General features: G+C 43.2%; 1 protein-coding gene across 2 annotated transcripts in view; it reads right to left on the bottom strand.

Annotated features, from left to right (window-relative positions):
- LOC139373790 (cyclin-dependent kinase 6-like) overlaps window positions 1-25,871 on the bottom strand; it is an 84,829-nt gene that overhangs the window by 58,211 nt on the left and 747 nt on the right. The window contains exons 2-4 of one of the 2 annotated variants that reach the window (XM_071114785.1): window positions 25,052-25,393; window positions 17,380-17,515; window positions 5,325-5,492 (exon numbers count right to left, since the gene is read on the bottom strand). In XM_071114785.1, coding sequence (XP_070970886.1) covers window positions 5,325-5,492; window positions 17,380-17,515; window positions 25,052-25,275 — 528 coding nt within the window. In that variant the 5' untranslated portion in view covers window positions 25,276-25,393. Of the gene's footprint in view, window positions 1-5,324; window positions 5,493-17,379; window positions 17,516-25,051; window positions 25,571-25,871 lie in introns of those variants that run through there. The other variant, XM_071114784.1, reaches the window with a different exon arrangement.

Here is a 25,871-nt window from a genome sequence, read left to right as displayed (position 1 = left end):
TATATATAATATCTATTCACATCACAATTCCCACAGATAATGTCAAATGAATGTCCTCAGTTAGTCCTGAATGTCCTCAGTTAGTCCTGAATGTCCTCAGGTAGTCCTGAATGTCCTCAGGTAGTCCTGAATGTCCTCAGGTAGTCCTGAATGTCCTCAGGTAGTCCTGAATGTCCCCAGTTAGTCCTGAAATACCCTTAAGGTCTGCTAATCTAAAATGCCTCATCGCTCCCTGCTCCCATCGCTCCCTTTCAGACCATTTAGAGCCCTCTCTGTAGGTTCTCCTCTGTCCTGCTACATCTGGACATCAGAGCCCAGTGCAAAACCAACAACATCTCACAGTTTTATCAATTTAACTTCAGATTCTGACATTTTTCCATGTTTCTTCAAACGTCAAATTTTGAAGTTGCTCCCAACTCAAATGTTGTAGATTTTGATACCCTGGTGTTCTCCTCCTGCTCCGCATCATTCCGAATGGTTAAGTCAGGGTTTCTCAAAGGGGGGAACATTTGTTTTTGCCCTAGGCCTACAAAGCTGATTCAAATAATCAACTAATCATTAAGGTTTGGGATAGGGTTAAAAAAAAAAATTAAAAAATGAGTGTCTATCGTTGGGAATATGGTTAGGTTAAATTTATTTGCACCAAAGAAAATAAGTGATACACAACAATACAGATAAAAACGAATAATGAACATGCGACCTTCGGATCAGGAGTCATGGGATTAGGAATGGTTAAGATAAGGGTTAAGGTTTGGGATAGAGTTAAACCCTAAGTTTAGGCGTTCATTCTGAATGGTTAAGATAAGGGTTAAGGTTTGGGATAGAGTTAAACATTAAGTTTAGGCGTTCATTCTGAATGGTTAAGTGCTACCTTGTCCCGGAACCTGCTGTTTTCGACTCTCTCTCTCTACCGCACCTGCTGTCTCTAACTCTGAATGATCGGCTATGAAAAGCCAACTGACATTATCCTGTTGCACCCTCTACAACCACTGTGATTAATATTATTTGACCCTGCTGATTATCTATAAATGTTTGAAAATCTTGGCCATGTACAGCCAGAAGAGGACTGGCCACCCTTCAGAGCCTGGTTCCTCTCTAGGTTTCTTCCTAGGTTCCTACCTTTCTAGTGAGTTTTTCCTAGCCACCGTGCTAGGCATCCATTTTGAATGGTTAAGTTATGGGTTAAGGTTTGGGATAGGGTTAAAACAACAAGTGTCTACCACTGGGATTGAACATGTGACCTTCAGATCTGAAGTCACGGACCAACACCCATCCGCCACCCCTGTCCAGGTAATATTGCTCACTGTTGCCCCTAGTGGGTAATTTTGAAGGCCTTTCCTGACGTCCTCAAGACAATTTCAAAGTCAACTTGGAGCGATCTGGCTGTGCAAGACAGTCCCACTTCAAAGCCTTGACGGAAGAAAGGAAGGAGGAGGGGATCTCTGACTCAATCTCTCTCTGTCCCCCATAGCTCCCTCCCTCTTTATCCATTTCATCCTTGTCACGTCCACTTCACTTCAGGGATTCTCTTCGGCCGTTCCTTTCGTTCTCACTTTACACCATATCCTTTACTGTTCTTCTCTCTTGCCTGCCGACTGGTGTCCTTTCAGTGCCCGCTACATCACATTAGCCACTTTTCATCTGTGTCTCAGGAGAGCCTTCTCTCTCTCTCTCTCTCTGTCCTTCTGTGGACTCATGTACCAATGTTTTATAGTCTCCCTTTCACCTCCCACTCAGGATACTTCTCTTCTCATTGGTCGACCAGCTCAGTAAAACATAGTCTGTATTCCAAATAACACCCTATTCACTATAGGTCTATAGTGCAATATGGGCCTTATCAGCCCTGGTCAACGGTAGTGCACTATAAGGGGAATAGGGAGCCATTTGGGACGCAACCCACACATACAGTAAGTGGACGTTCACCCAATTGGTTAAAAAAAAGAGTGCACTAAACGACAGAAAAAGAGGATAAGAAAATGAGATAAAGATGGACAGAGAGAGGGAAGGAGAGAAGAAGGGAGGAGGTGAAAGAGAGAGAGATGAGGTTTTCAGAGTAAGGGCCTGAATTCAGTCGTTTGTACCAGGTGAATGTATTTTGTTTTGGAGTGGGCTGAGGTAGATAAGGAGTCTGTCTATAAAATGATGCTTTACATTGGGAAGTAACACACAGTCTCAATTCATAACCTCTGTTATTTAATATATTATCTAAATACCTGATATCAAAAGGAAGAATAGCCTCACTGGGAATGTACCGCACACAGTCCAACTCCCAATACATAACTTGACTATCTGTCATCTACAGTAAATACCTGATAATAAAGAGTAGTCTGGCTTAATCAGACGTATCCCGATTGAGACTATGGAGTCTGGCTAGTGAAACTGTAGGAAAAGGAATCAGTCTGGCTAGTGAAACTGTAGGAAGAGGAATCAGTCTGGCTAGTGAAACTGTAGGAAGAGGAATCCGTCTGGCTAGTGAAACTGTAGGAAGAGGAATCAGTCTGGCTAGTGAAACTGTAGGAAGAGGAATCAGTCTGGCTAGTGAAACTGTAGGAAAAGGAATCAGTCTGGCTAGTGAAACTGTAGGAAGAGGAATCAGTCTGGCTAGTGAAACTGTAGGAAGAGGAATCAGTCTGGCTAGTGAAACTGTAGGAAGAGGAATCAGTCTGGCTAGTGAAACTGTAGGAAAAGGAATCAGTCTGGCTATACATTATGTAGCAGTATGTGAAATACCTTCAGGTTTTGGTTTGCCCTGTAAAACTGGAATAGTCCCAAAAGTGCCAACTGAGGAAAAAAAACTTTTTTTAAGTATGTGAACTATGTATTTGACATGATATAGTCTATTCTATACCATAACATTAAAGCAGGAACTTTTTGGGGGTTGTCATAAAAACAAAGCACAGTGTGTGTACTGGTGTAAAATAGATAATCCACTCTAAAAATTAAATGTGACGTGATACGTCATCAAGACAAGGTTCTATTCACTGGATATAGGGGATAACAAACTCTCACATTTCATAATGCTTTTAAAACAATTACCTGCAGTCCAGATTCCAAATAAGACAAAAGATGGTATGAGCAAACTTCTTCAGAACAAATCCATCTGTCTATATCATCACAACACAGTATATATTTTGTTCATATGTCCCCAAAGTGCAGAGTGCGCCATCACATTAATATCCTTTCTTCCTTCAACTACCATGGCGCAAAACTGTGTTCTCCTCTCCCTGCTTTCAGGCTCGCAGGGCCCTTGAGCGTCGCCATTGCAACCTGATTCACACAGTTTTGTGCTAGAAACGCAATCTATACTACCAGGTTGAACATGGTGATATTGTAACTCCTAAACTGATAGTGAAGTTTGTTTTAGAGATTTACAACTAGCTAACTACTTCACATGCTGATATTGACTTTGGTATTAATTGCGTGTAGTTATGTTTTCTTGATAGCTACCTAGCGGGCTAAACAGCTTTTCTAGAGAGAGCATTGCATTGTGGGTAGTCTAATTTTCACATATTGCTTACTAACTTATTATAACGACAAAATGCTATATTTTTTTCACAACATAGATTGTTCTCACATATTTGCATTATTTATGTAAATCATAGGAATTTGTGAATTTAAGTGGATTATTCCTTTAAGATGCTCGCCACAAGAGGTTCGTTTTTTAAACAACTAACTGACCGACGTCGGTTCAATTATTTGAAATACATTTTTTTATGAGCTCAATACGCACTTTCTCTAGAAAGAAATCAGATCACACCAAAACTGTGATATGTAGTAGGGAGTCGTAGTTTCCAATAGGCCAATATTCAACATAGTTTTGCGAAGAAAATGTGTTAATTAACTTCATGCTAGTCATCATGCTAGTCAGGATTGAGACAAAGATGAACGGAGCAAAGTACAGAGAGATACTTGATGAAAACCTGCTCCAGAGCACTCTGAACCTCAGACTGGGACGAAGGTTCACCTTCAAACAGGACAAAGACCCTAAGCATACAGCCAAGACAACGCAGAGTGGCTTCGGGACAAGTCTCTGAATGTCCTTGAGTGGCCCAGACAGAGCACGGACTTGAACCTCAAACATTTCTGGAGAGACCTGAAAATAGCTGTAAAGCAACGCTCCCCATCCAACCTGACAGAGCTTGAGAGGATCTGCAAAAAAGAATGGGAGAAACTCTCCAAATACAGGTGTGCCAAGCTTGTAGCGTCATATCCAAGAAGACTCAAGGACGTAATCGCTTCCAAAAGGTGCTTCAACAAAGTATTGAGCAAAGGGTCTGAATACTTATGTAAATGTTAGATTTTTAAAACATTTGCAAACATTTCTAAAATCCTGTTTTTGCTTTGTCAATATGGGGTAGAGTGTTGACTGATGCTCATATCTCCGCCCTAACAATGGGAGTCATTGTCCCAAAGGCGGAAAGGCAGAAGCTAGGTCCAAAATAAGCCCATAGAAACACATTGGGTTTATATTGGACATATTTTTTGGGGAGTGAAACCTCTCGCTTTGCCGCCTCCTCTCTGGTGTGGGGCAAACATGGAGAGGGAGAGAAGAGAGGAACGCGCTATTGAGACAGATAAAGAGCATTTGCTTTGCGAGGTACAGTATCTCTACCTGAAAATACATGATCTAATCTAAGTGATTGATAGGTGGTATTCAGTAGTCATAAAAGTATGCCTTATTTACTTTGAAGAACTACTAAAACGGTGAATTTGTCAGACAACATAGGCAACAGCTCTATAGAGATGAGATGATGACTTGGAATGAAATAATAAAGTCATCATATAAAACAAATATATAATATACAAAACAACTGAAATATTTGATTAAAGTAATGTGAATAAACGATGGTTAATAAGTGATAAGCAGTAATGTGCTGTCACTATTACATGTTTTATTCATAACGCATAGCGCATTTCATGTTAAAAAATATATTGAACCGAAACTGAAAACTGTGATTATTTAAAAAAAAAATGTTTTAACTGAAACCGAATCAACCCCAAAAAGCTCTAATCGCTCAGCACTAATATCCTGGTCAGGCATAGTCTCTACTCAGTACATAATATATATTGGCTGATATAAGAGTTTATGTTCTAGTTTATAACAGTAAGGTTCTCACTACAGAGGTCAGTTCCATCTGAAATGTGTATATTATCTGTGCTATAACAGTAAGGTTCTCACCACAGAGGTCAGTTCCATCTGAAATGTGTATATTATCTGTGCTATAACAGTAAGGTTCTCACCACAGAGGTCAGTTCCATCTGAAATGTGTATATCATCTGTGTTATAACAGTTTATAAACAGGTTTATAACAGTAAGGTCTCACCACAGAGGTCAGGGCCATCTGAAAGCTGTATATCCTGGCGAGGCCAAAATCGGCCAGTTTGATTTGTCCTCCACTGGTGACCAAAATGTTCTGGGGTTTCAGGTCCCGGTGAACCACACGGTGTGAGTGCAGGAAGTCCAGTCCCTGCAGCAGCTGGTACATCATATCCTGTTAGGACAACACACATGGGCACTCAGACAAGGTCTTAACAGGTACAACATGACACATGGACATTCCAACACAGTATTAACAGGTACAACATGACACATGGACACTCAGACACAAGCTGTGTTCGAATGCTCACACTAACAGCACTAACCATACTATTTGTGGCATACATTTAGTATGTAGTATGCTTATTGGTCATAGTATGAATATATATAGTATGCTAAAAGTTTACGGATGTCGTACTACATTCGTCAAAATACGAAGTACTCTAGCAGTGAACACCATTTCCGTGCATTTAGGGCCCATAATGCAACTCTTCAGAAAATGGGCGTGGCTTCACAACGTTTTCAGATTTGAAGAAAATGGCGGAAAATATGCAGCCGAAGTCCGACGAGAGAGCATACAAATTCATTGCTTTAACTAATTATGACAAACGTTAAGAAAATGTTGAGCAATGTAATTTAACAATTTGTTAGCTTCGCTAGCCTTACGAACTGCATAGCATTTCATTACAGTAGTTGCTTGTATGCACCATATGTTAGCTAGCTGCCTAACGTTAGTTGGCTACTAATACTTCAAACTTGCCAGTATATTAACTATATGCTATCTAACTAAACAACCCAACATTTATTGACTTGATTTTTCACCTACAGTGCCTTGCGAAAGTATTCGGCCCCCTTGAACTTTGCGACCTTTTGCCACATTTCAGGCTTCAAACATAAAGATATAAAACTGTATTTTTTTGTGAAGAATCAACAACAAGTGGGACACAATCATGAAGTGGAACGACATTTATTGGATATTTCAAACTTTTTTAACAAATCAAAAACTGAAAAATTGTTAATAGTTAATACTTTGTAGTGCCACCTTTTGCTGCGATTACAGCTGTAAGTCGCTTGGGGTATGTCTCTATCAGTTTTGCACATCGAGAGACTGACATTTTTTCCCATTCCTCCTTGCAAAACAGCTCGAGCTCAGTGAGGTTGGATGGAGAGCATTTGTGAACAGCAGTTTTCAGTTCTTTCCACAGATTCTCGATTGGATTCAGGTCTGGACTTTGACTTGGCCATTCTAACACCTGGATATGTTTATTTTTGAACCATTCCATTGTAGATTTTGCTTTATGTTTTGGATCATTGTCTTGTTGGAAGACAAATCTCCGTCCCAGTCTCAGGTCTTTTGCAGACTCCATCAGGTTTTCTTCCAGAATGGTCCTGTATTTGGCTCCATCCATCTTCCCATCAATTTTAACCATCTTCCCTGTCCATGCTGAAGAAAAGCAGGCCCAAACCATGATGCTGCCACCACCATGTTTGACAGTGGGGATGGTGTGTTCAGCTGTGTTGCTTTTACGCCAAACATAACGTTTTGCATTGTTGCCAAAAAGTTCAATTTTGGTTTCATCTGACCAGAGCACCTTCTTCCACATGTTTGGTGTGTCTCCCAGGTGGCTTGTGGCAAACTTTAAACGACACTTTTTATGGATATCTTTAAGAAATGGCTTTCTTCTTGCCACTCTTCCATAAAGGCCAGATTTGTGCAATATACTTGTTGTCCTATGGACAGAGTCTCCCACCTCAGCTGTAGATCTCTGCAGTTCACCCAGAGTGATCATGGGCCTCTTGGCTGCATCTCTGATCAGTCTTCTCCTTGTATGAGCTGAAAGTTTAGAGGGACGGCCAGGTCTTGGTAGATTTGCAGTGGTCTGATACTCCTTCCATTTCAATATTATCGCTTGCACAGTGCTCCTTGGGATGTTTAAAGCTTGGGAAATCTTTTTGTATCCAAATCCGGCTTTAAACTTCTTCACAACAGTATCTCGGACCTGCCTGGTGTGTTCCTTGTTCTTCATGATGCTCTCTGCGCTTTTAACGGACCTCTAAGACTATCACAGTGCAGGTGCATTTATACGGAGACTTGATTACACACAGGTGGATTGTATTTATCATCATTAGTCATTTAGGTCAACATTGGATCATTCAGAGATCCTCACTGAACTTCTGGAGAGTTTGCTGCACTGAAAGTAAAGGGGCTGAATAATTTTGCACGCCCAATTTTTCAGTTTTTGATATGTTAAAAAAGTTTGAAATATCCAATAAATGTCGTTCCACTTCATGATTGTGTCCCACTTGTTGTTGATTCTTCACAAAAAAATACAGTTTTATATCTTTATGTTTGAAGCCTGAAATGTGGCAAAAGGTCGCAAAGTTCAAGGGGGCCGAATACTTTCGCAAGGCACTGTAAATCTTAGCTTAGCTAAGTGGTATAGTCTTTGTGCGTTCTCAATGGACATTGTTACAGAAGTCGTAAAACGTCTTGCTCGTCATTTGTTAGCTATGCTAACAAGCTAGCAAGAAGTTGAAAAGCAACAGTATCAAATTCCGGTAGACACATCGAAGCACTAGTACACTCAACTACAAGGATACCGTTAGTTTACAGTATACTAAAATTAACTAATAGCATAAAGTATGTAGTATATACTCATTAAGTATGTTAGTATGGGTATTTGAAAACAGCTACAGTCTTAACAGGTATAACATGACACATGGACACAGACAGTCTTAACAGGTATAACATGACACATGGACACAGACAGTCTTAACAGGTATAACATGACACATGGACACAGACACAGTCTTAACAGGTATAACATGACACATGGACACAGACACAGTCTTAACAGGTATAACATGACACAGACACAGTCTTAACAGGTATAACATGACACATGGACACAGACAGTCTTAACAGGTATAACATGACACATGGACACAGACAGTCTTAACAGGTATAACATGACACATGGACACAGTCTTAACAGGTATAACATGACACATGGACACAGTCTTAACGGGTAAAACATGACATGGACACAGACAGTCTTAACAGGTATAACATGACACATGGACACAGACAGTCTTAACAGGTATAGCATGACACATGGACACAGACAGTCTTAACAGGTACAACATTACGCATGGACACAGACAGTCTTAACAGGTATAGCATGACACATGGACACAGACAGTCTTAACAGGTATAACATGACACATGGACACAGACAGTCTTAACAGGTATAACATGACACATGGACACAGACAGTCTTAACAGGTATAACATGACACATGGACACAGACAGTCTTAACAGGTATAGCATGACACATGGACACAGACAGTCTTAACAGGTATAACATGACACATGGACACAGTCTTAACGGGTAAAACATGACACATGGACACAGACAGTCTTAACAGGTATAACATGACACATGGACACAGTCTTAACGGGTAAAACATGACACATGGACACAGACAGTCTTAACAGGTATAACATGACACATGGACACAGTCTTAACGGGTAAAACATGACACATGGACACAGACACAGTCTTAACAGGTATAACATGACACATGGACACAGACAGTCTTAACAGGTATAACATGACACAGACACAGTCTTAACGGGTAAAACATGACATGGACACAGACAGTCTTAACAGGTATAACATGACACATGGACACAGACAGTCTTAACAGGTATAACATGACACATGGACACAGACAGTCTTAACAGGTATAACATGACACATGGACACAGACAGTCTTAACAGGTATAACATGACACATGGACACAGACACAGTCTTAACAGGTATAACATGACACATGGACACAGACAGTCTTAACAGGTATAACATGACACATGGACACAGACACAGTCTTAACAGGTATAACATGACACATGGACACAGACAGTCTTAACAGGTATAACATGACACAGACACAGTCTTAACGGGTAAAACATGACACATGGACACAGACACAGTCTTAACAGGTATAACATGACACATGGACACAGACACAGTCTTAACAGGTATAACATGACACATGGACACAGACAGTCTTAACAGGTATAACATGACACAGACACAGTCTTAACGGGTAAAACATGACACATGGACACAGTCTTAACAGGTATAACATGACACATGGACACAGACAGTCTTAACAGGTATAACATGACACATGGACACAGACAGTCTTAACAGGTATAACATGACACATGGACACAGACACAGTCTTAACAGGTATAACATGACACATGGACACAGACAGTCTTAACAGGTATAACATGACACAGACACAGTCTTAACGGGTAAAACATGACACATGGACACAGACACAGTCTTAACAGGTATAACATGACACATGGACACAGACACAGTCTTAACACGTATAACATGACACAGACACAGTCTTAACACGTATAACATGACACAGACATAGTCTTAACAGGTATAACATGACACATGGACACAGACAGTCTTAACAGGTATAACATGACACAGACACAGTCTTAACGGGTAAAACATGACACATGGACACAGACAGTCTTAACAGGTATAACATGACACATGGACACAGACACAGTCTTAACAGGTATAACATGACACATGGACACAGACACAGTCTTAACAGGTATCACATGACACATGGACACAGACACAGTCTTAACACGCATAACATGACACAGTCTTAACACGTATAACATGACACAGACACAGTCTTAACAGGTATAACATGACACATGGACACAGACACAGTCTTAACAGGTATAACATGACACATGGACACAGACAGTCTTAACAGGTATAACATGACACAGACACAGTCTTAACGGGTAAAACATGACACATGGACACAGACACAGTCTTAACAGGTTCAACAACACACATGGACACAGACAGTCTTAACAGGTTCAACAACACACATGGACACTGACAGTTTGTCATGATTTTACGGATACAAGACACATGGACACTGAAAAAAGACACCTGATATCCTTGACATAGAGGGTTCAAAAGTACTAAAACAAAAGGTCATTTTTAAAATCTGTGTTTTGGTTGCTGCACATTGGTGCTGGATGGTTCCCCCAATACTAATGCAGTTCGTTATCTTCATCATCATGTGTGTACAGTATGCACATCACTGTAATCTGTAAGGTAACGATAGTAAGAAACATTGTTTATTTCTCTTCTAAATCAGCCAACGTGTCTCAGAACACTGAAAACCTAAATGAAAAGTCCCACAGAGTGAAGTGAAGTCACTGAGGCCTTGCATGCGGTGCAGCGGCTTGTCGACGAGGAAAAAAAGAGAACGTATCCCTTTAAATCCCAAGTGTGGCAGATGTTGATAACTGACAAAAATTGTGGAGGGAGAGCAGAGCAGGAAATACACGTTGCTGTGAGGGTGTAGTTCTGATCTTTGGGCCCTGGTCCAAAAGTAGTGCACTACATAGGGAATTGGGTGCTGTTTGGGTACACCCTTGATCTGTTGGTGGTGGGCCTGTCTCTGCCTCCCTCCCTCTCTTCCTGCATCTGGCTGGACTGGAGCTGAGGTGGATTGTTCATTGAAGATCCACTCTTTCTAGCTGCAGCCAGGAACGGCCCCACAGTGGCCCTAATGCCCACAAGCACTCAATCCAGGGAAAGAGAAATAAAGTTAAAACGAGAGAGAACGAAAGAGTCTGAGAGGAGGGCTAAACTGAAGACAGAGTCTGAGAGGAGGGCTAAACTGAAGACAGAGTCTGAGAGGAGGGCTAAACTGAAGAAAGAGTCTGAGAGGAGGGCTAAACTGAAGAAAGAGTCTGAGAGGAGGGCTAAACTGAAGGAAGAGTCTGAGAGGAGGGCTAAACTGAAGAAAGAGTCTGAGAGGAGGGCTAAACTGAAGGAAGAGTCTGAGAGGAGGGCTAAACTGAAGGAAGAGTCTGAGAGGAGGGCTAAACTGAAGGAAGAGTCTGAGAGGAGGGCTAAACTGAAGGAAGAGTCTGAGAGGAGGGCTAAACTGAAGGAAGAGTCTGAGAGGAGGGCTAAACTGAAGAAAGAGTCTGAGAGGAGGGCTAAACTGAAGGAAGAGTCTGAGAGGAGGGCTAAACTGAAGAAAGAGTCTGAGAGGAGGGCTAAACTGAAGGAAGAGTCTGAGAGGAGGGCTAAACTGAAGAAAGAGTCTGAGAGGAGGGCTAAACTGAAGGAAGAGTCTGAGAGGAGGGCTAAACTGAAGGAAGAGTCTGAGAGGAAGGCTAAACTGAAGGAAGAGTCTGAGAGGAGGGCTAAACTGAAGAAAGAGTCTGAGAGGAGGGCTAAACTGAAGGAAGAGTCTGAGAGGAGGGCTAAACTGAAGAAAGAGTCTGAGAGGAGGGCTAAACTGAAAGAAGAGTCTGAGAGGAGGGCTAAACTGAAGAAAGAGTCTGAGAGGAGGGCTAAACTGAAGGAAGAGTCTGAGAGGAGGGCTAAACTGAAGGAAGAGTCTGAGAGGAGGGCTAAACTGAAGGAAGAGTCTGAGAGGAGGGCTAAACTGAAGGAAGAGTCTGAGAGGAGGGCTAAACTGAAGGAAGAGTCTGAGAGGAGGGCTAAACTGAAGAAAGAGTCTGAGAGGAGGGATAAACTGAAGGAAGAGTCTGAGAGGAGGGCTAAACTGAAGAAAGAGTCTGAGAGGAGGGCTAAACTGAAGGAAGAGTCTGAGAGGAGGGCTAAACTGAAAGGGCTCAACGGCCCACTCTTTGGTGGAACTTGCACAACAACATAAGGACTGAACTGATGGTGATAGCGGAGGTGGGGGCTGTTTGAGTGATAGAGACAGAGAGATGGGGGAAGATTAAAAAAGAAACACAGGGAAAGAAAAAGAGAGAGAAAGAGGGACTCTCCCCCCAGTCTCGACATAAATCGGCCTACTGCTGGGGTTGCAGCAGGCAGCGGTGCCCCCCCCCCCGAAACCCGTCGCCAAGACCTCACAAGTGACATGGACCTGGGCCTGGGGAGGGGCTCCATTCTCTGACCCTAGCAGCTGGTGAGTGATTAAAAGAGGTGAAACAATGGTCTGCACACTCAAGCAGAAAACATTTTCAAACGGGCGGGGCTGACCAGGGCTAAGGGGAGGGGACAGGAGCCTCTGCACGGAATAGAGAACAGACAGGGCAGAGGGAATGTGTGTGTGTCTGTGTGTGTCTGTGTGTGTGCACATGCGGTGTGTGTGTGTGTGCGGTGTGTTTGTGTGCGGTGTGTGTGTGCATGCGTAAGCAGTGTGTGCCTGAGGGTCCCTTGCGCAGGTCAGCCAGAGAGCGTAACAGGCCTTCTTTTTTTGCATCTCCGTCCACCCGTAACCTAGGAGGCCAACAGACAGCGGCAGAGGCAGTTATTTAGGGAGTTGATACAATGGCATCACCCCCATGAGTTCCTCTCTGTTTGCTTTAAATGGCCATTTGCGACATGTTTCCTTTCAACAGCATTTCCTACAAAACCCCAATTATCTCAGAAGTGTGACTTGAGGACAAACATACAAACAACAAGGCCCCCATGGTGCTTCATCTCCCCTCCCTGCTTCTGTTCATTCCTATAACAGTCATTCAGTAGTAGATGATACAGGTGAAGATGAATGACAAGCCGTTGCTTGTCAAGAGTTAATAGATTTTAGTTGTTAATAACAATGAATAGTTTGTAGGGCTGGGGATAATGTCAAACTATCAAACTGACATTAATATCTAGTCTCCAGTCTGCAGATGGTATGAGAAAACACCTGACCTGTTGCCACCCAATGTGACAGGAGGTGACACAGAGCAACGAGTTGCCCAACACCCTAACTGTCTATGACAGCACCTCGACCAGAGATAGCTAGCTAGGAAACACAAGGCAAGCGACACCCAAGAATAAAAATTAAAAAGTAGCCTAGAGAAAAAGCAGTGAAAACATGGCATCCCCTAGTGCAGTCCCTGTTGTCATGCTAATAAGCAAGACGCATTCATATTGTTTTTTGTAACCGTGTCACAATACAGGACATCTGCCAGTTTCATCAACCAGGCTTTTATAGGGCCTGGAGATGGGGAAGGACGGGGGATCTGGGGGTGGAGGAGGGGGTAGAGGGGCACGAAGCCCAGCGTTAGCCCAGCGTTAGGTTGGGGGAGACTGCGGGACAGAGACCGGCTGCTTCATGTCCTTCCAGCTCATTTGATTCCCGGAGCCTCTTTGATCAATTACCATACGGTGGGTCTTACTGTATGTCTGAAAGGGGGCAGTTGGGGGTGGGGGTCTGCAATCTGGTGTCCTCTGGTCTGGAGGAGTGTTACTGTGCAGTGTCCACTGTCATGGAAATAAAAGGGACGGTGCAACTGTCATCTTGTACTTGATCGTTTTCCATTGTCCCTCATCGCTCCAGCTGCTGTTTGGATGTTGAAAATTAAAATGAAATCAAATCCAATTTTATTTGTCACATACAAATGGTGAGCAGATGAGTGAGGTGAGCAGGTGAGCAGTTAATGTGAGTGTAGCGAAATGCTTGTGCTTCTAGTTCCGACAGTGCAGTAATAACCAACGAGTAATCTAACCTAACAATTTCACAACTACTACCTTATATACACAAGTGTAAAGGGATAAAGAATATGTACATAAATATATATGAATGAGTGATGGTACAGAGTGGCATAGGCAAGATACAGTAGATGGTTTCGAGTACAGTACATACATACTGTATGAGATGAGTAATGTAGGGTATGTAAACATATAAAAGTGGCATAGTTTAAAGTGGCTAGTGATAATTTTTTTTACATAGATTTCTCCATTATTAAAGTGGCTGGAGTTGAGTCAGTGTATTGGCAGTAGCCACTCAATGGTAGTGGTGGCTGTTTAACAGTCTGATGGCCTTGAGATAGAAGCTGTTTTTCAGTCTCTTGGCCCCTGCTTTGATGCACCTGTACTGACCTCACCTTCTGGTGAACAGGCAGTGGCTCAGGTGGTTGTTGTCCTTGATGATCTTTATGGCCTTCCTGTGACATCGGGTGGTGTAGGTGTCCTGGAGGGCAGGTATTTTGCCCCCGGTGATGCGTTGTGCAGACCTCACTACCCTCTGGAGAGCCTTGCGGTTGTGGGCGGAGCAGTTGCCGTACCAGGCGGTGATACAGCCCGGCAGGATGCTCTCGGTTGTGCATCTGTAAAAGTTTGTAAGTGCTTTTGGTGACAAGACAAATTTCTTCAGCCTCCTGAGGTTGAAGAGGCGCTGCTGCGCCTTCTTCACCACGCTGTCTGTGTGGGTGGACCAATTCAGTTTGTCCGTGATGTGTACGCCGAGGAACTTAAAACTTACTACCCTCTCCATTACTGTCCCGTCAATGTGGATAGGGGGGTGCTCCCTCTGCTGTTTCCTGAAGTCCACGATCATCTCCTTTGTTTTGTTGACATTGAGTGTAAGGTTATTTTCCTGACACCACACTCCGAGGGCCCTCACCTCCTCCCTGTAGGCCGTCTCGTTGTTGTTGGTAATCAAGCCTACCACTGTAGTGTCGTCCGCAAACTTGATGATTGAGTTGGAGGCGTGCGTGGCCACGCAGTCGTGGGTGAACAGGGAGTACAGGAGATGGCACAGAACACACCCTTGTGGGGCCCCAGTGTTGAGGATCAGCGGGGTGGAGATGTTGTTACCTACCCTCACCACCTGGGGGCGGCCCTTCAGGAAGACCAGTACCCAGCTGCACAGGGCGGGGTCGAGACCCATGGTCTCGAGCTTGATGACGAGTTTGGGGGGTACTATGGTGTTAAATGCTGAGCTGTAGTCGATGAACAACACTCTCACATTAGGTATTCCTCTTGTCCAGATGGGTTAGGGCAGTGTGCAGTGTGTTGGCGATTCCATAGTCTGTGGACCTATTGGGGCGGTAAGCAAATTGGAGTGGGTCTACGGTGTCAGGTAGGGTGGAGGTGATATGGTCCTTGACTAGTCTCTCAAAGCACTTCATGATGACGGAAGTGAGTGCTACGGGGTGGTAGTCGTTTAGCTCAGTTACCTTAGCTTTCTTGGGAACAGGAACAATGGTGGCCCTCTTGAAGCATGCGGGAACAGCAGACAGGGATAAGGATTGATTGAATATGTCTGTAAACACACCAGCCAGCTGGTCTGCACATGCTCTGAAGACGCGGCTGGAGATCCCGTCTGGGTCTGCAGCCTTGCGAAGGTTTACACGTTTAAATGTTTTACTCGCGTCGGCTGCAGTGAAGGAGAGTCCGCAGGTTTTGGTAGCGGGCCGTGTCAGTGGCACTGTATTGTCCTCAAGCGAGCAAAGAAGTTGTTTAGTTTGTCTGGAAACAAGACATCCTGGTCCACGACGGGGCTGATTTTCCAAAACTCCAAAATGGAGTCGTGGTTAGCTTTTCCGAAAGGAAATGGAATGGGATCTCTCTCCCGCTCAAAAAGTGGTCTTCCATGCTTGCTTTCAAATCAAATCAAATTTGATTAGTCACATGCGCCGAATACAACAGGTGTAGACCTTACAGTGTAATGCTTACTTATGAGCCCCTAACTGACAGTGCAGTTTCAAAAAATATGGATAAGAATAAGAGATAAAAGTAACAAGTAATTAAAGAGCAGCAGTAAAAAAATAACAATATATACAGGGGGGTGCCGGTACAGAGTCAATGTGCGGGGGCACCGGATAGTTGAGGTAGTATGAACAGTTGAAATCGGAAGTTTACATATGCTTAGGTTGGAATCATTAAAACTCGTTTTTCAACCACTCCACAAGTTTCTTTGTGCATTACACAAGTAATTTTTCCAACAATTGTTTTCAGACAGATTATGGGTCTTCCAAATGGACAATGACCCCAAGCATACTTCCAAAGTTGTGGCAAAATGGCTTAAGGACAACAAAGTCAACGTATTGGAGTGGCCATCACAAAGCCCTGACCTCAATCCTATAGAAAATGTGTGGGCAGAACTGAAAAAGCATGTGCGAGCAAGGAGGCCTACAAACCTGACTCAGTTACACCAGCTCTGTCAGGATGAATGGGCGAAAATTCACCCAATTTATTGTGGGAAGCTTGTGGAAGGCTACCCAAAACGCTTGACCCAAGTTAAACAATTTAAAGGCAATGCTACCAAATACTAATTGAGTGTATGTAAACTTCTGACCCACTGGGAATGTGATGAAAGAAATAAAAGCTGAACTAAATCATTCTCTCTACTATTATTCTGGCATTTCACATTCTTAAAATAAAGTGGTGATCCTAACTGACCTAAGACAGGGAATTTTTACTAGGATTAAAAGCCAGGAATTGTGAAAAACTGAGTTTAAATGTATTTGGCTAAGGTGAGGTTAATAAATAGAGAGAGACTAACTGTCGAGAGGGAAAGAGGTTAATAAATAGAGAGAGAGACTAACTGTCGAGAGGGAAAGAGGTTGTCAACACTTCCGCTTCCTACCGTTTGCAGATACTGGGTCTGTGTTTCAAATGGCACCCTATTCCCTACATAGTGCATAGGCCCTGGTCAAAAGTAGTGCACTATACAGTGTATATGGAATAGAATGACATTTCAGATGCACCCCAGCAAATAACTGGATTACTTCCGGATTAGTCTGATAGTCAGGATGATTTATGGTTTGTTAGTGTGTTTGGCCCTGAAGGCAATTCTTTAGCCTACAGGAAAGGGAGGTTGGACACACGATGAGACACTGCACATAAAGAAATGCCTTCTGTCAGTGTCACCTAGTTCTGTCAATCTATATGATTACACACACTCACAGACGCACACACACACACACACACAAATAAAACACACACACAATGTCTCCTCCTTTAGATACAGAGTGAAGTGAGGGACCAGAATGAAAATAGAAAAGCCGAGGCCCTCTAATTAGGACCCAATATGCCACATGTGCTACCCTTCAAAAAGCCTGAATGCTGTCTGATGTTTGGGAGTTCCATCCTTGGTTCCTGTCTGGGCCAGGAAGAAATATTCCCAGGATACTTTGCAAAAACAAGGTCCACATATTCATAGACCTTACGAATACAGTAGGGCATTTTCAATTTAGTGTGAACTTACTAAGAAGTTGCCCCTAGACAGACTCACTTTGATAGTTTCAGGTGGCACCCCAGGATCAGGTGCTTTCTCCAGGTACGTGGTCAGGTCCTGGTCAACGTGCTCAAAGACCAGGGTCAGCTTGGTCTCGCGGTCAGTCCGAGACACAGTACACACATCGAACAGTCTGCAGAGAGAGAGAGGCAGAGTGAATACTGCTGCTTAGCATTGTTAATGTCAGTCAGATATCATGGTAACACTTATATAAAATGATCTATAAAGGGTTTGTAAAAGGATCACATGTAGTCCATAAAGTAGTTCACAAGTAAATAGAGGTTATAAAGTCATCAATCTTTAATTTAAGAGGAATAACAAAGTATTTTCATGTAAAACCACCATCAATGACAAACCATATTTTCCCATCTAAACTGGCTTCTGAAATACAGATTGACACTTGATAGGATCCCTAGCATAATTCAATACTTGAGAGAGATCTAATCTATTTAAACAATCTTGCTTCAGTTATTGGGGGGATTTGTTCATAGTGTCAGTTAACTGTCCAGGGTCCGGTTTCCCAAAAGCATCCAAAGCATAGGATCCTATGGTTCTAAAATGAACTTAGCCTTACAATGCTTTTGGGAAACCAGGCCCAGACTAGTTTTCCTGACAGTTTTGAAAGAATGCAAGCAATGCTTTCACATACTGGGCCTTGTTAGCTAAACGAAAGGAACCAATCTGAAATTCCTTAATCGTGACTGATGGACATTTTGGCAACATGATCTCCTAGCCCTTATTCCAGTATGTGTGCAATAGCGGACTACACAGTACAGTAACCACAATAGGATCCGTTGAGAGTTGAACACCTTGACAGAGTGATTGATTTGGCATTCTCCTTATTAAAAACATGCAACTGTAACCGGCCAGGCTGATATTGATTACTGCATTGTTGGGTTTAAAGTTTGCAAGAAAGGCATTTCACTGTACTTGTGCACGTGACATTAAAACTTGAAACTTGAATCCAGGTCTCCTTCATGCCACAAGACCCCTTAGTCCACTGAGCTAAAGCCTAGGCAATATATCTGGGATATCTGGGAGCAAACGCAAACTCTTCAGTTCTCAGACAAGGTTACACATCAAGCAGGCATACACTATATGTACAAACGTATGTGGACACCCTTTCAAATTAGTGGATTCTGCTATTTCAGCCAAACCTGTTGCAAACAGGTGTATAAAAATAGAGCACACAGCCATGCAATCTCCATAGACAAACATTTACAGTAGAATGGCTTTACTGAAGTGCTCAGTGACTTTCAACGGGGCGCCGTCATCGGATGCCACCTTTCCAAGTCAGTTTGTCAAATTTTTGCCCTGCTAGAGCTTCCCCGGTCAACTGTAAGTACTGTTATTGTGAAGTGGAAACGTTGAGGAACAACAACGGCTCAGTGGCAAAGTAGAAGTTATGTCCTCGGTTGCAAAACTCACTACTGAGTTCCAAACTGCCTCTGGAAACAACGTCAGCACAATAACTGTTCGTTGGCAGTTTCATAAAATGGGTTTCCATGGCCGAGCAGCTGCACATAAGCCTATGATCACCATGCACAATGCCAAGCGTCGGCTGGTGTGGTGTAAAACTCGCCGCCATTGGACTCTGGAGCAGTGGAAAGCATTCTATGGAGTGATGAATCACGCTTCACCATTTGGCAGTCCAACGGACTAATCTGGGTTTGGAGGATGCCAGGAGAATGCAAACTGCCCCAATACATATTGCCAACAGTAAAGTTTGGTGGAGGAGGAATAATGGTCTTGGGCTGTTTTTCATGGTTCAGGCTAGGCCCCTTAGTTCCAGTGAAGTGAAATCTTAATGTTACAGCATACAATGACATTCCAGATGATTCTGTGTTTCAAACTTTGTGGCAACAGTTTGGGGGAAGGCCCTATCCTGTTTCAGCATGACAATGCCCCCAGGCACAAAGCGAGATACATAGAAAAATGGTTTGTCGATATCGGTGTGGAAGAGCTTGACTGGCCCACACAGAGCCCTGACCTCAAACCCATCGAACACCTTTGGGATGAATTGGAACACCGACTGCGAGCTAGGCCTAATCGCCCAACATCAGTGCCCGACCTCACTAATGCTCTTGAGGCTGAATGGAAGCAAGTCTCCGCAGCAATGTTCCAACATCTAGTGGAAAGCCTTCCAAGAAGAGTGGAGGCTGTTACAGCAGCAAAGAGGAGACCAATTCCATATTAATGCCCATGATTTGGAATGAGATGTTCTACGAGCACGTGTCCACATACTTATGGTCATGTTGTGTAGTTCCGACCCATTTCCGTTAGGCATGTTTAACCTCTTGCCCAGTAAATCTATCCTTTAGCCTCCTGCCTACTAACCCTATCCTTTAGCCTCCTGCTCACTAACCCTATCCTTTAGCCTCCTGCCCACTAACCCTATCCTTTAGCCTCCTGCCCACTAACCCTATCCTTTAGCCTCCTGCCCACTAACCCCATCCTTTAGCCTCCTGCTAACTAACCCTATCCTTTAGCCTCCTGCTCACTAACCCTATCCTTTAGCCTCCTGCCCAGTAACCCTGTCCTTTAGCCTCCTGTCCAGTAACCCTATCATTTAGCCTCCTGCTCACTAACCCTATCCTTTAGCCTCCTGCCCAGTAACCCTGTCCTTTAGCCTCCTGTCCAGTAACCCTATCCTTTAGCCTCCTGCCCAGTAACCCTATCCTTTAGCCTCCTGCCCAGTAACCCTATCCTTTAGCCTACTGCCCACTAACCCTATCCTTTAGCCTCCTGCACACTTACCCTGTCCTTTAGCCTCCTGCCCACTAACCCTATCATTTAGCCTCCTGCCCACTAGCCCTATTCTTTAGCCTCCTGCTCACTAGCCCTATCCTTTAGCCTCCTGCTCACTAACCCTATCCTTTAGCCTCCTGCTCACTAATCCTATCATTTAGCCTCCTGCTAACTAATCATATCCTTTAGCCTCCTGCTCACTAACCCTATCCTTCAGCCTCCTGCTAACTAATCATATCCTTTAGCCTCCTGCTCACTAACCCTATCCTTTAGCCTCCTGCTCACTAACCATATAATTTAGCCTCCTGCTCACTAACCCTATCCTTTAGCCTCCTGCTAACTAATCATATCCTTTAGCCTCCTGCTCACTAACCCTATCCTTTAGCCTCCTGCTCACTAACCCTATCCTTTAGCCTCCTGCTCACTAACCCTATCCTTCAGCCTCCTGCTAACTAATCATATCCTTTAGCCTCCTGCTCACTAACCCTATCCTTTAGCCTCCTGCTAACTAATCATATCCTTTAGCCTCCTGCTCACTAACCCTATCCTTTAGCCTCCTGCTCACTAACCATATAATTTAGCCTCCTGCTCACTAACCCTATCCTTTAGCCTCCTGCTAACTAATCATATCCTTTAGCCTCCTGCTCACTAACCCTATCCTTTAGCCTCCATCCTGACAACGCCAATAATAATGTTGTAGCTACATTATATCTATTTTAAGAGGGAAACCCTTGGAGACTCCTGAGCATCCAACACAATACATCAACATTGTGGGTGTATTTTTACTAGGTGACAAACCGAGCCAAAACATACAGATTATTTGGGCAGTTGTGCCATGGGGAAGCGTTGGTGAAAACCTAGAGAAGACGTCCAGTGTCAACCTCAAAGAGCCGAGGACGACGACAAAGATTCCTTCAGGAGCACCAGGGCAACGCGTGATGCGTCATGGCAACTGAAGCAGTCTGGACTGCCCATGACCGATCCCTAGATGTGGTTGAGCAGCATCTCTCACCATGGCAACCAATCCGTGTGTGTGACAAGAACGTGGATGGAATTTATCCACTCACTGACATCGCTCTATCATTGTTTCAATGACACTATGGGGCCAATAAGGTTCGTATCCCACATATCCTTTATGCAGTAATTCTTAGATTTAATTAAAAATTAGTCACATTTACAGTGGAATCCGTATTTCAATAGCTTCAAATATTTCGAAAGAGTCAATGGGTCTGTAGTAATAACAGTAAAATTGCAGTTGATGTCTGTGTAATCTCTGTGAATTGTCTTGAAGTGAAGCATGGGAAAGCTGCTCCACCTGGTAGTCCTTTTCTTTTCCCCTTGTAGCCTAAAGGGAATATGCACTGTGCCACACCCCCTGTTAACAAAGGCTTGTAAATCCTGCACTGAGGATTCAAGGTATTATTGCCATACGCCCATGATGTCACAGAACGAGCGAGCCACCCTGTTGGAAACTTGGGGTTAAACGCCCCTCAGAACCGTGATTGTTCCACTACAATGCAGCCTCTCGCCAGACACTGAACATATGGGATGACTAATGGGCGTCATTCTTAAACATCCAGGGGTTGGCTGGCCTGTAGTTACACAGTAGGTCCAGAATGCACCCTGCTCAGTGCTTGCTCTCTCCCGCGCTGTTTAGCTTTACAGAGAGACCAGACCAGATGCCCTTTGGTGTGGATTTGAGCTTGGGCTAACGTATAGGAACCAGAATTTTACAGAATGGGAGAAATTAACATACCAAAGTATAGGGAGTAAGGACATATTTTGTGTCATCATTTAAATCTGTCGAACCTTCGATGTGTGGAATCTCTATGAAGAACATATGAATTTATTCAGCTGAAGAGAATAATAGAGGCTGTAGTGTGACAAACAGCGCTTAGAATAACATTTGTACAGTATTATTAAAAAGTTTAATACAAAAGCACTCAATCTCTCATTATAAGCTAAATGGCAAGGTTAGACCTTGAGCTGGGCCGGTAAATGACGTGGTTTCTCTGCCGAACTCAACTGACCTCCAAATTGGACCATGGGAGAATACAGCTGCAAAGCATAACAACCCCTGTATGTTGTCTTGTGGCCTGGAGGACTAAAAACAACACATCTTATATGTAGACTACTGGAATGGGGGCAAAATCAGCCCAATACAGTATCTCTTAGTGTGACTCGATGCACAAGATGGTTCTTTCTTATCATTCCCAACTGCAGTTCATTGACTTCCCAACAGCAGTTCATTGACTTCCCAACAGCAGTTCATTGACTTTTCTGTGAAATTCCACTCTAACCAGCGATGGGGGTGACTTTACCCATGACTTATTTAGGTTGATTAATCTGGTGAACAGATATCACCCAAGAATGTCTATCACAGGTGCTGCACACAAAGAATCCTTCCAGACACACCAAGCTGTATTAAACATAATGAACAGTCTACTGTATGGCACTATAGTATCACCAGGATCAAAATGGGGTTTATAGTTGTACATCACAAAACAACAACTTTTCCAAAGGTCAATAAGGCAACTCCATAACCCGCTGCAAGGCATTATGCAGTAATTTGTTGGTTGCAACGTGGTCCCAGAGCATTTTTTAAATCTTTAAATGTGAAAGACTCCATTTAGTATAATATATTATGTTTCGTATGGTATGTACTCATTTGTGGATGTCCATCACCTATTTCGTCTGATACTGTATGTTAGGAATTACAATTTCTATTATATGTTGCGAATTTGCAAAATGTACAATATGTTACTAATTTGCTAAATGTACAATATGTTACAAACTCTAGCTAGGTGGCTAGGGAAAGGGGAATACCTAGTCAGTTGTACAACTGAATGCATTCAACTGAAATGTGTCTTCCGCATTTAACCCAACTTCAGAGGTGTGGGGGGCTGCCTTAATTGACATCCACGTCTTCGGCGCCTGGGAAACAGTGGTTTAACTGTTCAGGTGCAGAATGACAGATTTTTACCTTGTCAGCTCAGGGATTTGAGCCAGCAACCTTTAAATTACTGACCCAACACTGTAACCACTAGGCTACCTGCTGCCCTATGTCTAGATGACTTACATTAGCTCGCTAACGTTAGCTAGGGTTAGGGTTAAGGTTAAGTTTAGGAGTTAGGTTAACCCCAAGAGTCGATGTCCGCACCCCGCATAAATCGAATTAGTATAATACAAAAATCTCCATACAAATCTGTCAGTTTAAGACAGAAATATCTGTTTTGCATTGTGATGCGTATCAATCTACCGCATCCGCCATTGTCGCACTTCCTCATCTGCAGTGGAAGGTGACAGAGCTAGACCAGGAGGCATCCCGAAAATCGCTCTTCCGACAAAATTGTCTGTAGCGTCTGAACGGTTTGGCCTACAAACTATTGTGACCCCTCTATGGAAAGATCACGAACACAATGGTGTTCTCTGTTTGCTCTACGACCCCCACAAGTGGGACTCATCTGAAGTCGGTACAGCCGATCTGCCAACTTCTGTCTGTAGGGTCCCAACAGTTTGGGATACACATTAATATGACTCCTCTGCAGAAATATGAGACTCTCACGAACACGTACATGCCAGTTTTGCTCTAGGACAACCACGGGCCTCACAAGACTTGTCTAAAGCAAACGTTATTTATACATCTGTCAGCAATGGGTGTGGCTGAAATAGTCCACTAATAATCCACTAATTTGAAGTTATATATATAATGTATTTACAATATATAGACTGTTTAGTGCCAAAAATATGGGGTTACAAAAATGTACAAATAAAAAAGACTAACTTTCCTGATCTTTCTTATATCGCTCAGCTATAGGACAAACGCTTCAGAAGAAACTTCCTACAGATGTTTTGGGGGGGGACTAGCTATCGTTCCATGTAGTGAATTTGTTATTCAATGCGTTTGTATGGGCTAATAGTATAATAATATGTTTTTCATCAAATATTTTTTTTTATACTTCAAGGGGTCTTGAAATTCTTGATCAAATAGTTAATGATCCTTGGTATGACCTTCTTAAAACAATTACATATAGTTTAGTAGAACCCACCCACATCCCACCCCACCCCCTATTCCGGCTTAAAACGATTCCATGTAGTTTAGTAGAACCCACCCGCACCCAACCCACCCCCTACTCCGGCTTAAAACGATTCCATATAGTTTAGTAGAACCCACCCGCATCCCAACCCACCCCATACTCCGACTTAAAACTATTCCATATAGTTTAGTAGAACCCACCCGCATCCCAACCCACCCCCTACTCCGACTTAAAACGATTCCATATAGTTTAGTAGAACCCACCCGCATCCCAACCCACCCCCTACTCCGGCTTAAAACTATTCCATATAGTTTAGTAGAACCCACCCACATCCCACCCCACCCCCTACTCCGGCTTAAAACTATTACATATAGTTTAGTAGAACCCACACGCATCCCAACCCACCCCCTACTCCGGCTTAAAACTATTCCATATAGTTTAGTAGAACCCACCCGCATCCCAACCCACCCCCGACTTATAACTATTCCATATAGTTTAGTAGAACCCACCCACATCCCACCCCACCCCCTATTCCGGCTTAAAACTATTCCATATAGTTTAGTAGAACCCACCCGCATCCCACCCCACCCCCTACTCCGGCTTAAAACTATTCCATATAGTTTAGTAGACGTTGGCATTATATGGCCACCCATCCAACCATGTAACCATATCAAATGTAACATATCATACTAAATGGAGTGTCTCGGAATTACATACAGATCATACTAAATGGAGTGTCTCGGAATTACATACAGATCATACTAAATGCTCTGAGAGCAGGTTGTTTAAAGAGATACATATCAGGGGTTATAATAGCATATGGTTGAAAAGATAATGCAACATCTGGGAGATTGTTAGATGCACCCCCCTCCATCTCTTCTTACCTGACCACGTTGGGGTGTTCGAATGCCTCCAGCTGCCTCAGTACCGCCACCTCACGGATGGTTGAGAGGGGCATCCCTTCCTCCTCCGTCTGTACCCGAACTCGTTTTAGGGCTACAAAGCGTCCCTCGTTCTTCAAATCTCGTGCCTTGTACACCTTTCCATACGCACCTTCCCCAATCTCGGCGACGGGCTCGTACTGTTGTGCTACACTTTCTTTGTCCATTTTTGCGTCTTTTTTCTTTTTCTTGTTGAGAATATTGCGGGGAATCCCAACGAACGTAACGAGCCAGGGTTATTACAAAGCCATCCTCACAGAAAATAGTTGTTGGCGCGTGCAATGCCTAAATTAAAGGAAGACAGAGGTAGCAGAGACATCGTATATGTCTGTCTGTTTTTGGTTAAACGGAGGTCCACAACATTGTGCCATCAAGTTTAGTATTATTCCGACTATCAACACGAGAACCCCGATGCGTTCTACTTGATCCACTCCCACTTCATTACGCGTATGAATCTCTTGTCCTCCTAGTTACCTCACATCACACATCTGGCATCTCTAAAAAAAAAAATGTTTTTAAAAACAATTTTACATAAGTTCTCTAAGTGCAGAATGCAGTACATATTACAACAATAAGGTCATCTTTATGTTCATGCGTAATCACATATATGTAGACGAATGAGTCTGAAAAACAAGCAAACCAACTTGAAAGAATACAATATAAACTCTGCAAACTCAGTTATAATTATTATATATTATTATACAAATATTTTTTCCAGGCTCCGATATCTTTTCCCAAATGTTCCAGTCTATTATGGTTTATT

The sequence above is a fragment of the Oncorhynchus clarkii genome, chromosome 18, assembly GCF_045791955.1.
Source record: "Oncorhynchus clarkii lewisi isolate Uvic-CL-2024 chromosome 18, UVic_Ocla_1.0, whole genome shotgun sequence".
NCBI lineage: Eukaryota > Metazoa > Chordata > Actinopteri > Salmoniformes > Salmonidae > Oncorhynchus > Oncorhynchus clarkii.
Note: the sequence above shows the minus strand (reverse complement) of the source record. Positions and strands in the feature narration are given on the sequence as shown.